This window comes from Ranitomeya variabilis, chromosome 6 (genome assembly GCF_051348905.1).
Source record: "Ranitomeya variabilis isolate aRanVar5 chromosome 6, aRanVar5.hap1, whole genome shotgun sequence".
Classification (NCBI taxonomy): Eukaryota; Metazoa; Chordata; class Amphibia; order Anura; family Dendrobatidae; genus Ranitomeya; species Ranitomeya variabilis.
Genome location: NC_135237.1, coordinates 541375535 through 541390290, shown reverse-complemented (window position 1 = coordinate 541390290; position 14756 = coordinate 541375535). Strand labels below are relative to the sequence as shown.

At 41.1% G+C, this 14756-nt stretch overlaps 1 protein-coding gene across 2 annotated transcripts in view; it reads right to left on the bottom strand.

The window, feature by feature from the left end:
• The window catches only part of ATAD2 (ATPase family AAA domain containing 2), a 67100-nt gene that overhangs the window by 48083 nt on the left and 4261 nt on the right, over positions 1–14756 (bottom strand). For both annotated transcript variants that reach the window (XM_077271174.1, XM_077271173.1), the window contains exons 2-5: positions 5380–5537; positions 5153–5199; positions 273–438; positions 3–105 (exon numbers count right to left, since the gene is read on the bottom strand). In XM_077271174.1, the coding sequence (XP_077127289.1) occupies positions 3–105; positions 273–438; positions 5153–5199; positions 5380–5537 (474 nt within the window). The remainder of the gene's footprint in view (positions 1–2; positions 106–272; positions 439–5152; positions 5200–5379; positions 5538–14756) is intronic.

Sequence of the window (14756 nt, the reverse complement as noted above, 5' to 3'; positions counted from 1 at the left end):
ACTTCTTCGGTGTCATTGAAAACTCCTAAGTCCTCAAGCTCACGCATTCGGCGGCGGCGCATTTTTTTCATATCGTCCATTTTTTGTAGAACGGCTTCGGCAGTACTGAAAGAGATAATGTCTTATTACTTGAAATTATAGAGTAAAAGGCACAGACGAAGATGCTTTAGGAAAACAGCTGACTTTTTACTGAAGCATTTTTGCCCTGAAAAACATGGCTCCACGGTCATCTCAGACACTGTGGGCACATTCTGTTAGGTATTTATACGTACTTTGTTATAAGCTTGTCGAAAAGCACAGACTGGTTTGTGGTGGTGTATTTGCTTCTCCTGATCCTGCCACTGCGGCGAACCTCAACATCTCCATTCATTTCATGAGCATTTTCTTTCTCCGCACTTCTTTCTCTCGATTGACGGTTCTCCTCACTTTGGAGATGATCTGATTTGTATGGGAGGGAAACAAAAAAAAAAAAAAAAAAGTTTAAACATTCTTCTCCAAAATACAAACAATAGGCTTCAGAGTGCATAATTCTTGTAATATGGAGGTAACACGAGGAATCCTTTTTCTATTGAACAGGAGAGACCCCAGTCTTGAGAACCTTGCAGAAACAAGTACATCAGCCACATTACTAACAGCAGCTTAATCCAAAACATCCAACAGATGAACGGATTGAGAGCTGGAGAATTTAGAGGTCATTACCTTGATCCCTGTTCCATTCCTTCATCATACCTGAGTGATTTCTACAGTACGTGAAGGGCATGATCCAACAGAGGGAAATTGCCATTAGGGAATACTGTCAAAGGATGGACACTTAATCTGTACAATGTTTAGGAAGGTGTCACATCCGCATAACCCAAGACTTCCCAAAAAGACAGCTTTTCTTCCCATAGTGTATCCTGGTGCCATCTCTTCCTAAGGTAAACCATGCACACCAGCCTGGCCATCCACGTGGTGTAAACGAGAATGGGAATACTCTTAATATATATTACTAGATGGTGGCCCGATTCTAACGAATCGGGTATTCTAGAATATGTATGTATATAGCAGCCACATAGTATATAGCACAGGCCACGTAGTATATAGGAGCCATGTAGTATATAGGAGCCATGTAGTATATAGCAGACAAATAGTACGTGGCCTGTGCTATATAGTATGTGGCTGCTATATACATACATACATATTGTAGAATACCCGATGCGTTAATACAGGCTACGCAATATATAACACAGCCCCAGAACTATATAACACAGGCCATGCAGTATATAGCAGCCACGTAGTATATAACACAGGCGACGTAGTATATAACATAGGCCACGCAATATATAGCACAGCCCACGCAGTACAAAACACAGGCCACATAGTATGTAACACTGGCCACGTAGTATATAGCAGCCATGTAGTATATAACGCAGCCCACGCAGTATCTAACACTGCCCACGTAGTATATAGTACTGCCCATGTAGTATATAGCAGCCATGTTGTACTGTATATAGTACTGTCCACGTAGTATATAGCAGCCATGTAGCATATAGTACTGCCCACGTAGTATATAGCAGCCATGTAGTATATAGTACTGCCACGTAGTATATAGCAGCCATGTAGTACTGTATATAGTACTGTCCACGTAGTATATAGCAGCCATGTAGCATACAGTACTGCCCACGTAGTATATAGCAGCCATGTAGTATATAGTACTGCCCACGTAGTATATAACAGCCATGTAGTACTGTATATAGTACTGTCCACGTAGTATATAGCAGCCATGTAGCATATAGTACTGCCCACGTAGTATATAGCAGCCATGTAGCATATAGTACTGCCCACGTAGTATATAGCAGCCATGTAGTATATAGTACGGCCCACGTAGTATATAGCAGCCATGTAATATATATAGTACTGCCCACGTAGTATATAGCAGCCATGTAATATATATAGTACTGCCCACGTAGTATATAGCAGTCATGTAATATATAGTACTGCCCACGTAGTATATAGCAGCCATGTAGCATATAGTACTGCCCACGTAGTATATAGCAGCCATGTAGCATATAGTACTGCCCACGTAGTATATAGCAGCCATGTAGTATATAGTACGGCCCACGTAGTATATAGCAGCCATGTAATATATATAGTACTGCCCACGTAGTATATAGCAGCCATGTAATATATATAGTACTGCCCACGTAGTATATAGCAGCCATGTAGCATATAGTACTGCCCACGTAGTATATAGCAGCCATGTAGCATATAGTACTGCCCACGTAGTATATAGCAGCCATGTAGTATATAGTACGGCCCACGTAGTATATAGCAGCCATGTAATATATATAGTACTGCCCACGTAGTATATAGCAGCCATGTAATATATATAGTACTGCCCACGTAGTATATAGCAGTCATGTAATATATAGTACTGCCCACGTAGTATATAGCAGCCATGTAGCATATAGTACTGCCCACGTAGTATATAGCAGCCATGTAGCATATAGTACTGCCCACGTAGTATATAGCAGCCATATAGTACTGCCCACGTAGTATATAGCAGCCATGTAGTATATAGTACGGCCCACGTAGTATATAGCAGCCATGTAATATATATAGTACTGCCCACGTAGTATATAGCAGCCATGTAATATATATAGTACTGCCCACGTAGTATATAGCAGCCATGTAATATATAGTACTGCCCACGTAGTATATAGCAGCCATGTAATATATATAGTACTGCCCACGTAGTATATAGCAGCCATGTAGTATATAGTACTGCCCACGTAGTATATAGCAGCCATGTAATATATATAGTACTGCCCACGTAGTATATAGCAGTCATGTAATATATGGTACAGCCCACGTAGTATATAACGCAGCCCACGCAGTATTTACCAGTGTGAGCACCATATCCCTGTTAAAAAAAAAAGAATTAAAATAAAAAATAGTTACATACTCACCTCCTGGGATCCAACGGCACGCTGCTGCTGCCGCCATGCAGACCGCTAAGTCTTCTGGGTAATTTTGCAATGCATCTCTGGGACCGGAAGCTGGCGGAAGGCGCAAGCGCATGCTCGGACTACGGTGGGTGATTATAGCAGGTTTTTTTTTTTTTTTTTTAAATTATTTTTAACATTAGATTTTTTTTACTATTGATGCGGCATAGGCAGCATCAATAGTAAAACGTTGGGGACACACAGGGTTAATAGCAACGGTAACGGAGTGCGTAACCAGCGGCATAACGCGGTCCGTCACCGCTGGCATTAACCCTGTGTGAGCAGTGACCGGAGATTATGGAGCAAGCGGGCGCCGGGCACTGACTGCAGGGGAGTAGGGAGGGACTAATCGGACTGTGCCTGTCGCTGATTGGTCGCGGCAGCCATTACAGGCAGCTGGCGAGACCAATCAGCGACGCGGGATTTCCGTGACGGAAGTTGCCGACAGAAAGACAGACAGAAAGACGGAAGTACCCCTTAGACAATTATATATATAGATGCCCCTTCATTCATTGCCACAAAACAAGTTCTGACAAGGGTCAGCATGATGCCCCCCTGACAGGTCTGTGGTTATGCAGGGGCAAACCCAGCAAGCTGCCATTCTCTGTTAGTTCGGACACCTTTTTAATCAGACAGCAGCAACTTGTACCAAAGAAGCACTTCTGTTGGATGGGATGAAAAGCACAGCCTTCGCCTCAGGCATTCATGACTGTCTCCCATTTTATCATTTGCCCTTTATAAAAAAAAACAAAAAAAAACACAACACTGAATACCCCCTGAAACACCTGTTGTACACTGAAAACACATCAGGTGCTCTGACCCAGCTGTCTAGTCATCACGTTTTTGACCCTTATCACTCTTGTTCAGGTACATATTGCCCGCTTTCAAGAACTAAGTACTGACTTGCTCTCCAGTATATCTCCAACCACACTGCTGGAATAGGACAGACATCTCCAAAGTATGTAGAACCTTTGAATGAAACCTCTACGCAAAGTAGTGGACAGTAAAGCTATGTTCCTGCAGCAAAATCTGCTCTATTGGCTGTAAACAAGCTCCAGAAAAAGATTGGTGCCCTAGAAGGGACCTGTCGCCCAAACAATTCAGCCCAGGTTTGGCATCCCACGTCGCAGGAGAGGATACGGAGAGGGGACACTCTCCGTGCTCGCCTGTTGTTGGTTCAGGGAGATCGGAACCTTGAAAGGATTCATCGCCCCTTCATTCCACATGGAAAAAAGTAAAAATAAATTAAGATATTTCAGTCTGAAGCCCAGACCCATGTGCCTCCTACGGACACTAAGCAAGAACTGGTTCTCTGGGAGCCAACAGGAGGGTGTATACTGCAGAGGAAGAGCCAACATATTTTGTGTTAACTTAGTGTCAGCCTCCTAGTGGCAGTAGCATACACCCATGGTCTGTGTCCCCCAATGAGGCAATGGGGGGGGAGTAGACAGGTTTTGCGCTGCATTTTTCCCATGCTACATTTGTCTTTGTAAATGCTGATAAAGTTTCTGACCCCCCACCCAAAAAAAACTCATTCTGGTTTTGGCACAAAAACCAGCAAAACCCAATACCTGTTTTTTGTTTTTTTTTTTAACCAAGCTTTACTTTCAATGGGTGATAATCGCTGAAAGAGATGACATGCTCTATTGTGCAAAAAACAAGCAAAGCACAAAACACTGAGGACAAAAAAACCAAGCTGTGTGCAGATTTCTGAAATCTCAGATCTTGCTGGTACTGTAAAACGCAGCTGAAAATTTGACTGAAAAGCAGCAAAAAAACACCGAATGAGAACAAACCCTAAGCGTTGTAGTAATCTATTCGTGTGGTTACAACTTTTGTAGACATTTTATTTTTTTTTTTACCTAAGGTAACCGGATATATTGAAAAGTAACACAAAATAAAAAAGACTAAAGACTAAGGTGTGACATTTTCATTGCTTAAATGTGCTGGGTGCAGCAACAGATTTACTATATACAACAATTATTAGCACAAGTCTGTATTGGCTTATACACAGCGAGCGTAGATTTCAATTTCAGTCTCTAGAATTGCTCAAGATGGGTCCAGTATACCAAAATACAGCTCTAAATACAATTATCACATTGTATTACAATGCACTTCAGTTTAAGATTGTAAGACCAGCGTTAATAAACCTCTCCCCCCCTACGTACCGTCTTCGCCATTTGGGGTTGTGTCTGCTTGCAATCTGGCCAGTCTCCTAAAAGAACAAAGTTTTCAATGATAATGTTATGGCTTAACAGTTACACATAGCTACATTTGCTAGCAAAAAGCAATGCATGCTGTAATATTATATAAAAATATTTACACAATTTACAAATGTGCTCCAATAACAATTATAGACAAAACGGAAGACCCCATCAGTGTCAGATGGACGTACCTAGAAAACCTTTTCTCTTCTGTGTTACCCATGGTCGGTGATTCATTAGTTTTGTCGAGGCTTGAATCTGAAAGGTTAAGTCCATTTTCAGGTTTTTTCTTGCTCAGTGAGCGCAGTGCATGGCCGCCTCCATCATCTTTTTTGTTAGGGAAAGAACTCTAAAAGTGAATTAATAGACAAACGTTATTCTCCTGCTTTAAGGTGAACTCACATGCTGAGTATTTTTAGAGCAGGTTTAATATCACCTTACGAAATTTGAAGCAAGGGATAAAAAAAAAATAGTTACACAAGTAAATATATATTTAATTTATTTGGTTTCAAATGGTCATTCTATTTAAACACATTCAGCCCTCACCTGACAGCCATCTTGTGTCAGGCCACTTTTCATGACCATTTACCTACATTGTGGACATTTGTTGTACTTAAACACCCACTATAGTTACTGTTCTAATCAGTCTTTACTCCTGTGGAATTCAATTTTATCTCTAGCTTTATAATTTGTTGATCCTCCACCTACTTGTAACAATTACAACTTTATCAAAACATGGACCATGTTTGAGAGTACCCTACTCATGCTACATCATAGGGCAAAAGGTCTGCAGATTCCTGCCATCTGAGAGCAATGCGATGTAAGGGCAGATACCCTGATTCCAGCAATGTGCCAACACCCGATACTTTGGTCTTAGGAGCAAGATCTCCCATGTTGGTGTCTGGCAGCAGCAGCTTTCTTTGCTTGAGCTGCATTAGCACAGATGCATGCAAGTAACATTTGTAACACTTCTATACCAGGAAAGATATTTTAACAAATTATTAAACAGCATGTAGTTCTAAGTTTTTAGATAAGAATACAGTAATTAACCAGAGCCAGCATTGGTTTGTAGCAAACAAGTCATGCCAGACTAACTTAATTTCCTTTTATGATGGAATCACTTACTGGGTGGATCAGCGAAATGCGCTAGATATAGTATATCTCGACTTCAGCAAAGCATGTGATAAAGTATCTCATACTATCCTTATTGAAAAAAATGACCAAGTATGGGATTGACAAGGCTACGGTTAGGTGGATTCATAACTGGCTCAGTGATCGTACTCAAAGAGTAGTACTAAATGGTTGCACATCCAATTGAAAGTGTTTCAAGTGGGGTAACACAAGGCTCTGTCCTGGCCTCAGTGCTCAACATTTTTATAAATGATCTAGATAAGGGAACTGAAGGTGAAGTAATCAAATTTGCAGATGATGCAAAGCTAGGAGGGATAGCCAACGCTAAAGACAGAGAAAGGATTCAGAAGGATCTGGATAATCTTGGACAACTGGCAGCAACTAATTGAATGGTATTTAATGGAGAAATGCAAGATTCTAAATCTGGGCAAGAAAAAACATCTATAGAATGGGAGGAATAGAACTAAGCAATAGCAAGTGGGAAAAAGACAGGAATACTAATAGATCACAGACTGCACATGAGTCAACAGCGTGATGCAGCAGCAAAAAAGACCACGTGAAGTAATTATCCCCCTCTACACCTCCTTGGTCAGGCCTCATCTGGAATACTGTGTCCAGTTCTGGGCACATTTAAAAAAAAAAAAAAAAAAAAGACATTGAAAAACTGGAGCAAGTTCAGAGAAGAGCTACCAGGGTGGTGAGCGGACTGCAAAAAATGCCCTACAAGGAACGGTTAAAGGATCTGGGAATATTTAGCTTGCAAAAAAAAAAAAAAAACACGAAGAGACCTAATGGCTGCCTACAAATATCTGAAGAGTTGTCACAGTGTTGAGGGATTATCGTTATTCTCATTTGCACATGGAAACACGAGAAGGAATGGGATGAAACTGAAAGGGAGAAGATACAGATTAGAAATTAGAAAACTATTTGACAGTGAGGGTTATCAATGAGTGGAACAAGTTGCCACGAGAGGTGGTGAGTTCTACTTCAATGGAAGTCTTCAAACAGAGGCTGGACAGACATCTGTTAGAGATGGTTTAGTGACTCCTACATTGAGCTGGGGTCTGGACAAGATGACCCCAGAGGTCCCCATCCAACTCTAACAGTCCATGCAAGCCAAGTCTGACAAGGAGCAGATCTTTGCTTTATTGAGGCCATGTGCACAGGTTCAGGATTTTTCGCGTTTTTTCGCTATAAAAACGCGAAAAAAACGCTAACATATGCCTCCTATTATTTACAGGGTATTCCACATTTTTTGTGCAAATGTTGCATTTTTTTCCGCGAAAAAAATCGCATCACGGAAAAAAAAGCAACATGTTCATTAAAATTGCGGAATTGCGGGGATTCCGCACACCTAGGAGTGCATTGATCTGCTTACTTCCCACACGGGGCTGTGCACACCATGCGGGAAGTAAGCAGATTATGTGCGGTTGGTACCCAGGGTGGAGGAGAGGAGACTCTCCTCCACGGACTGGGCACCATATAATTGGTAAAAAAAAAAAAAAAAAAAAAAAAAGAATTAAAATAAAAAATAGTCATATACTCACCTTCGATGGCCCCCGGAGTGTTCCCGCCTCTCCGGTGCATGCTGCCGCTTCCGTTCCTATAGATGGTGTGGTGAAGGACCTGCGATGACGTCACAGTCATGTGATTGGTCGCGTGACCGCTCATGTGACCGCTCACACGACCAATCACAAGCCGCGACGTCATCGAAGGTCCTTCACACACAAACCATCTATAGGAACAGACGCCGCCGAGGAGATCGGCTGTCTGCAGGTGAGTATAACCTTTTTTTATTTTTTTAATTATTTTTAAACATTCTATCTTTTACTATTGATGCTGCATAGGCAGCATCTATAGTAAAAAGTTGGTCACACTTGTCAAACACTATGTTTGACAAGTGTGACCAACCTGTCAATTAGTTTTCCAAGCGATGCTACAGATCGCTTGGAAAACTTTAGCATTCTGCAAGAAGGTTACGCTTGCAGAAGGTTAAAAAAAAAAAAACGCGGAAAAAACGGGGGGAAAAAAAATGCGGATTTCTTGCAGAAATTTTCCGGTTTTCTTCAGAAATTTCTGCAAGAAATCCGGACGTGTGCACATACCCTCACTTCTCTGGTTAGGTTTACAAATACTGATGCAATAGGGAAAAAAAAAAAAAAAAGAAAAAAAAGCAGGCTCGGGAAATCTCTTCCTGTTCACTGAACCCTTCGTGCTTTTCCAAGCTTCCACTGTAAGAGGAACCATGTGACTTCACAGAACCAGGAAGCAATCCATTCTCCGACCAGATTATCACTTTTGGAGCCCTTTAGTATATATAATTGGACATTGATAACTTGTTCTTAAATTATATAAAACAATGCATCAGTGCAGGAAGAAGCCAGCAGCTAGGGCTGCATTCACACAGCTGTAACATAACGGTGTAATAGACAAGAACTGGACCAGATCCAATTACTACAAAGGGAAATTTGAGAAATTTCTCTGCTTCATTCAATCTTATTCCTGCCAGTAGTTCTGCAGCTACGTCATATCACAGCTGCCTATATGAGGTCTACTTGGGATATGTTGCACAGAAATCTTGTATGCAGGGCTATGGAGTCAGTCAATATTATATATTGTAATATTGACCGACTCCTAAAATATATAATACATTGGGTACTGTAGTACAATACAGGACGTGCAGTAAATGTTTTCATAACAATTTGGGAAAGTTATGAAATGTCCTGTTTTGTTCTATTCCTGATCTAAGGATCTGTGCTGCACTTTATGTACCTGCTCAGTAGTGAGGCCAGGCTGTGGAGTCTGAGTCCGAGTTTTGGCTTACCAACTCGACAGCCTTGCTTGTATATAAGAAACGTCATGTCTGATATCCCAGACCTTGGATACAAAATATGGCTGTGTGCACACGTTTCGGATTTTTCACTATAAAAACTGCGAATTAAACCACGCATCCATTAAGCATCCTATTACTAGAATGCAATCCGCAATTTTTGTGCACGTTACGTTTTTTCCTGCGGAAAAAAAACGCATTGCGGTAAAAAACGCAGCATGTTCATTAATTTTGCAGGATTCCCGCTATTTTAATGCATTGGGAAGCTCTGGAAAAAACGCGAAGAATCCGCACAAAAAAGTCTGGTTTTGTTCAGGAAATTTCTGCAGAGAATCCTGACATGTGCCCATAGCCTAAGTCTTGTAAGGCTATGTGCACACGTCAGGATTTCTTGCAGAAATTTCCTGAACAAAACCAGACATTTTCTGCAAGAAATCCGCATGCGTTTTTTCCCCATTTTTTTCCAGAGCTTCCCAATGCATTAAATAGCGGCAAAAACGTGAAAAATCCGCAAAATTATGAACATGCTGCGTTTTTTAGGCGGAAAAAAACGCATCATGTGCACAAAAAATGCAGAATGCATTAAAACTGATGGGATGCTTATGTATGCGTTTAAGCGTCTTTTTTCCACGGAAAACGGCCGAAAAAACACAAAAAATCCTGAACGTGTGCACGTAGCCTAAGGATCTGCATCGTGGATTTGATGCCGTGTGTCTGCAGCAATTTAGAATACAAGTAAGGCTATGTGCACACGTCAGGATTCCTTGCAGAAATTTCCTGAACAAAACCGGACATTTTCTGCAAGAAATCCGCATGCGGTTTTTTTCCGGAGGTTCCCAATGCAATAATATAGTGGGAAATCTGCAACAACAAAAAAATGAACATACTGCGTTTTTTACCATGGTGCGTTTTTTTTTCGCGGATGGGATGCATATGTATGCGTTTCTAAGCATTTTTACAGCGAAAAAACGCAAAAAATCCTGAATGTGTGCACACAGCCTAAATGAGGTTTTAAAATCCCATTTTACATGTTGCGGGGAAAAAAAAAATAAATAAAAAAATCATACAGTCAGCAGAGTGTTCACGTTCACGAGTTTCACTTTATTTATGCTTTATAAGGTATCTGTTGCAGGTTTGTGATCACACATTAAGGGACAATTTCAGCTTTTGTTTTTAACATGGCCTTACACTCACATAGGCGAGTCTTTAAAGTGGATGTGTCAGCTTTATACAGTCATGGCCGACAGTTTTGGCACCCTTGAAATTGTATTTCTCCCAGAAAATGTATTGTAATTACACGTTTTGTTATACACCTGTTTATTTCCTTTATGTATGTAAAAAAAATGGCCATAAGAGAACTCTATATGCAATAAAACCCGAAAATGATAATGTTCAAGGTGCAAATGTGTCGTGTGCTGTCCATTTGGGTGATGGTGGTTCTAATCTGATTTTGCACTTACTGTTTGATTTTTTTTTTTTATGAAAACCATTAAAGGTTGTATTAAAATATATCTTAAAGTACAGAATTTGTTAAGGTGAAGTCATTTGTAACTGATGACAGCCAATGATACATCACCCCTGCATTACTACACAATACCAGCATTTCCCTGCTGTCTCTAACATTATGTCCGCTCTGTATCCAACACTGAACCTTTCCAAACCCAAACTCCTTGGCCCCTAGTCATCATTATCTTTGCACCTGTTTTTTTTGTTTGGTTTGGAGTTGTTATTTTTCTTTCTTTGCACCAATTCATTCTACTTATACTCTTTAGTATTCTATTTTATATTTGCTCGCCAGTTTTGTTGTTTTCCACTTTGGGAGCATAATTCCATATATTTTGGATTCAACAATTGAGACTTAGAAAAGTCACAAAATTTGGCACAACTCCCTTAACACATTGGAGTTTTTAATTCATCGGTATATTTTTACAATTTGTGCCATTTTGCAAAGTGTGCAACTTTTGGATTCAAAAAGTCGCAAAAATAGTTCAAAACAATGAAAAAAAAAAAAAATGATTGACTTTGCGCCCAATTGATGAATCGTCTGCGCCATAATCAGGAATTTGAGGGCTAAAAACGGCAACTAATACTGGAAGAGAAAAAGGAAAGTGATATACAAAAAAACCTTCACAAATGATGACTAAGGGTATGTGTCCACGTTCAGGATTGCATCAGGATTTCGTCAGGATTTTCATCAGTATTTGTAAGCCAAAACCAGGAGTGGAACAATTAGAGGAAAAGTATAATAGAAACATATGCTCCACTTTTGCATTTATCACCCACTCCTGGTTTTGGCTTACAAATACTGACAAAAAATCCTGACCAAATCCTGATGCAATCCTGAACGTGGACACATACCCTTAGGGCCCTTGTGTTTCCTCCCTTGACTAATGACCCAAGTCAGACACTGCCATCTCCGTGGATAATTCAACCATAATTCCCAAGTAGCACGCATGCTGTCATGGGGTTATTTGACTCAGACCTTTCTTTTACTCCCTATATCCAATCACTCATGTTACCTGCACCTCAAAAACATTGCAAGAAATCAACTTTTTCTTTCCTTTCAGTCTAATAAACACTGTTGCTCTGATGTGTTCTTGTCTGGAAAACGACAATTCTATCAGTCTCCCTCTTACTAACTTCTCACATTTCCAATCTCCCAGAACACAGCAGCATGGGTCATTTCTGTCCAATCACTACACTGATGCAGTCACCCTGTGCCAGCCATTGCACTGGTTACTCATCTGCTACAGAGTGCAGTAACAATTTATCACTTTCACCCACAAAGCCCTCCATAGTTGTGCATCACCCTACATCTACTCATCTTTGTCCAAACCAATTCCTAGAATGATGGAGCCAAGGTCAGAAGGCAAAAGTGATAAGTGGCTCAGTTAAGGTACCTTCACACGAAACGACTTTGTAACGATATCGCTAGCGATCCGTGACGTTGCAGCGTCCTGGCTAGCGATATCGTTTAGTGTGACACGCAGCAGCGATCAGGATCCTGCTGTGATGTCGCTGAATAAAGTTCAGAACTTTATTTGGTCGTCCGATCGCCGTGTATCGTTGTGTTTGACACCAAAAGCAACGATACCAGCGATATTTTACACTGGTAACCAGGGTAAACATCGGGTTACTAAGCGCAGGGCCGCGCTTAGTAACCCGATGTTTACCCTGGTTACCAGTGTAAAATGTAAAAAAAAACAAACAGTACATACTTACATTCGCATCCCCCGCCGTCTGCTTCCCACACTGACTGAGCGCCGCAAAGTGAAAGTGAAAGCACAGCACAGCGGTGACGTCACCGCTGTGCCCTGCTACTGCCGGCGCTCAGTCAGTCAGTGCAGGAAGCGGACGCCGGGGGACGCGACTAAGTAAGTACTGTGTTTTTTTTTTTACATTTTACGCTGGTAACCAGGGTAAACATTGGGTTACTAAGCGCGGCCCTGCGCTTAGCAACCCGATGTTTACCCTGGTTACCCGAGGACCTCGGCATCGTTGGTCGCTGGAGAGCGGTCTGTGTGACAGCTCTCCAGCGATCAAACAGCGACCGGCATCGTTGTCGCTATCGCTGCAGCATCGTTTCGTGTGAAGGTACCTTTAGTAAAACATGGAAATTTTGGGTCCATGGTCAGAAAACTTCCCCAATCATCTCAAAACCATTGTGAATCATGATAAAGCAGAGGAACAAATACACAAATATTGAAAAACTCCAAGCACTGGTTAGACAAGAATGGGCAGTTATCAATTAGTATTTGGCCCAGAAGCAGATATCCAGCTGCCAGGGGGGGGGGGGGGGGGGGGGAGGGCAGGTTTGGAAAAATAAGGGTCAAAGCTGTAAATATTGTAAATTTGAGTCTTTACATAAACTTGATCAACAAAAAAAGTAAAAACTTTTAAAATGCGAATAATTGTACTTCAGTAACCAGAGAAACATCTGCATCACATTTGCAGCAGGTCATAACAGCCAGAGGGGCTCTAATAAGTACTAGTGAAGATTATAATGAAGGGGTGAAATGATTCAGAGACTTCAGTAGTCAGTAAAAGTGACATTTTGTGATTAATTTGTTGTGTTGACCCATTAACATTGTTACTGTTTCATTAGTTTATTGCAAAAAGGCAGAAAGTTTGTAAATGTTGCCAATATACTGAATGTACAATGGAGGTGAATAATTTTGATTGCAAACGTAGCTACGAATAACCCCAGAAATCTGCAAAGACGTTTCATAAAGGGAACAGCAGCATAAAAAAAAATACGCAAACAGCTGAGGCGGCTCCGAATGTGCTGCTGTGAAACGATTCATTGATGACACCAGACAAGAACTATGCTTCCATTAAAGATCCCATGACAAATCTATGCACACAGAATATACATTACACATTGGCAGATGATCAGCAGAAGTGTTTGCAGCAACCACTAATCTTCCCTCTATGTCAACATGGCCAGGGATCCGCTGACCAACAGTTCTTCTCCCTTGTATACAAGGGGGCCACGGATCAGGGGGCACTGCCAGCCACATGTGTTGGCACCCTTGAAATTGTTCCAGAAAATGAAAGTATTTCTCCTAAAAATTATTGTAATTACACATTTTTTTCCTGTGTGTATATTGGAACAACACAAAAAATGGCAAATTGGACACAATCTCAAAAATTGGCTGAACAAAATTGTTGGCACCTTCCAAATTTGGGTAAACGACTTTGTTTCAAGCATATGGTGCTCGTTCAAACTCACCTGTGGCAAGTAAGAGGTGTGGGAAATACAAAAATCACACCTGAAACCAAATAAAAGGGGAGAAGTTGACTCAATCTTCGCATTGTGTGTCTGTGTGCCACACTAAGCATGTAGAACAGAAAGAGAAGAGAACTGTCTAAGGACTTGAGAACCAAATTGTTGAATATCAACAATCTCTAGGTCACAAGTCCATCTCCAGAAGTCTTGAGGTTCCTTTATCATGGTGCACCACAAATCAAGAAGTTTATAACCTATAGCACTCTAGCCAATCTCCCTGAATGTAGATGGCAGAGAAAAATTGATGAAAGGTTGCAACACTGGATAGTCAGAACAGTGGCTAAGTAGCCAAACTCAAACTCCAAAGAAATTCAGGATATCCTGCAGGCTCAAGCTGCATCAGTGTCAGAGCGAACTGTCAACATGTGAATGAAATGAAAAGCTATGGCCGGAGACCCAGGAGGACCAAACTGCTGAGACAGACAAAGCCAGAAAGCAGTTTGCCAATATGTACGTGAGAAATCCAAAATCCTTCTGGGAAAGAGTCTTGTGGACAAATGAGACCAAAATAGAGTTTTTTAGTAAAGCACGTCATTCTGTTTACCGAAAATGGGATGAATCCTACAAAGAAAAGAACAGTACCAACAGTCAAATATGGTGGAGGTTCAATGTTTTGCTTCCTCTGGCAGTGAGTGCCTTGACTGCGTGCAAGGCATCATGGAATCTGAATACTAACAAAAGATTTTGGGTGGCAATGTAGTGCCCAGTGTCAGAAAGCTGGGTTTGCGTCCTAGGTCATGCGTCTTCCAGCAGCACAATGACCTCAAACATACTTCAATAATCACCCAGAAATGGATGGAAACAAAGCACTGAAGAGT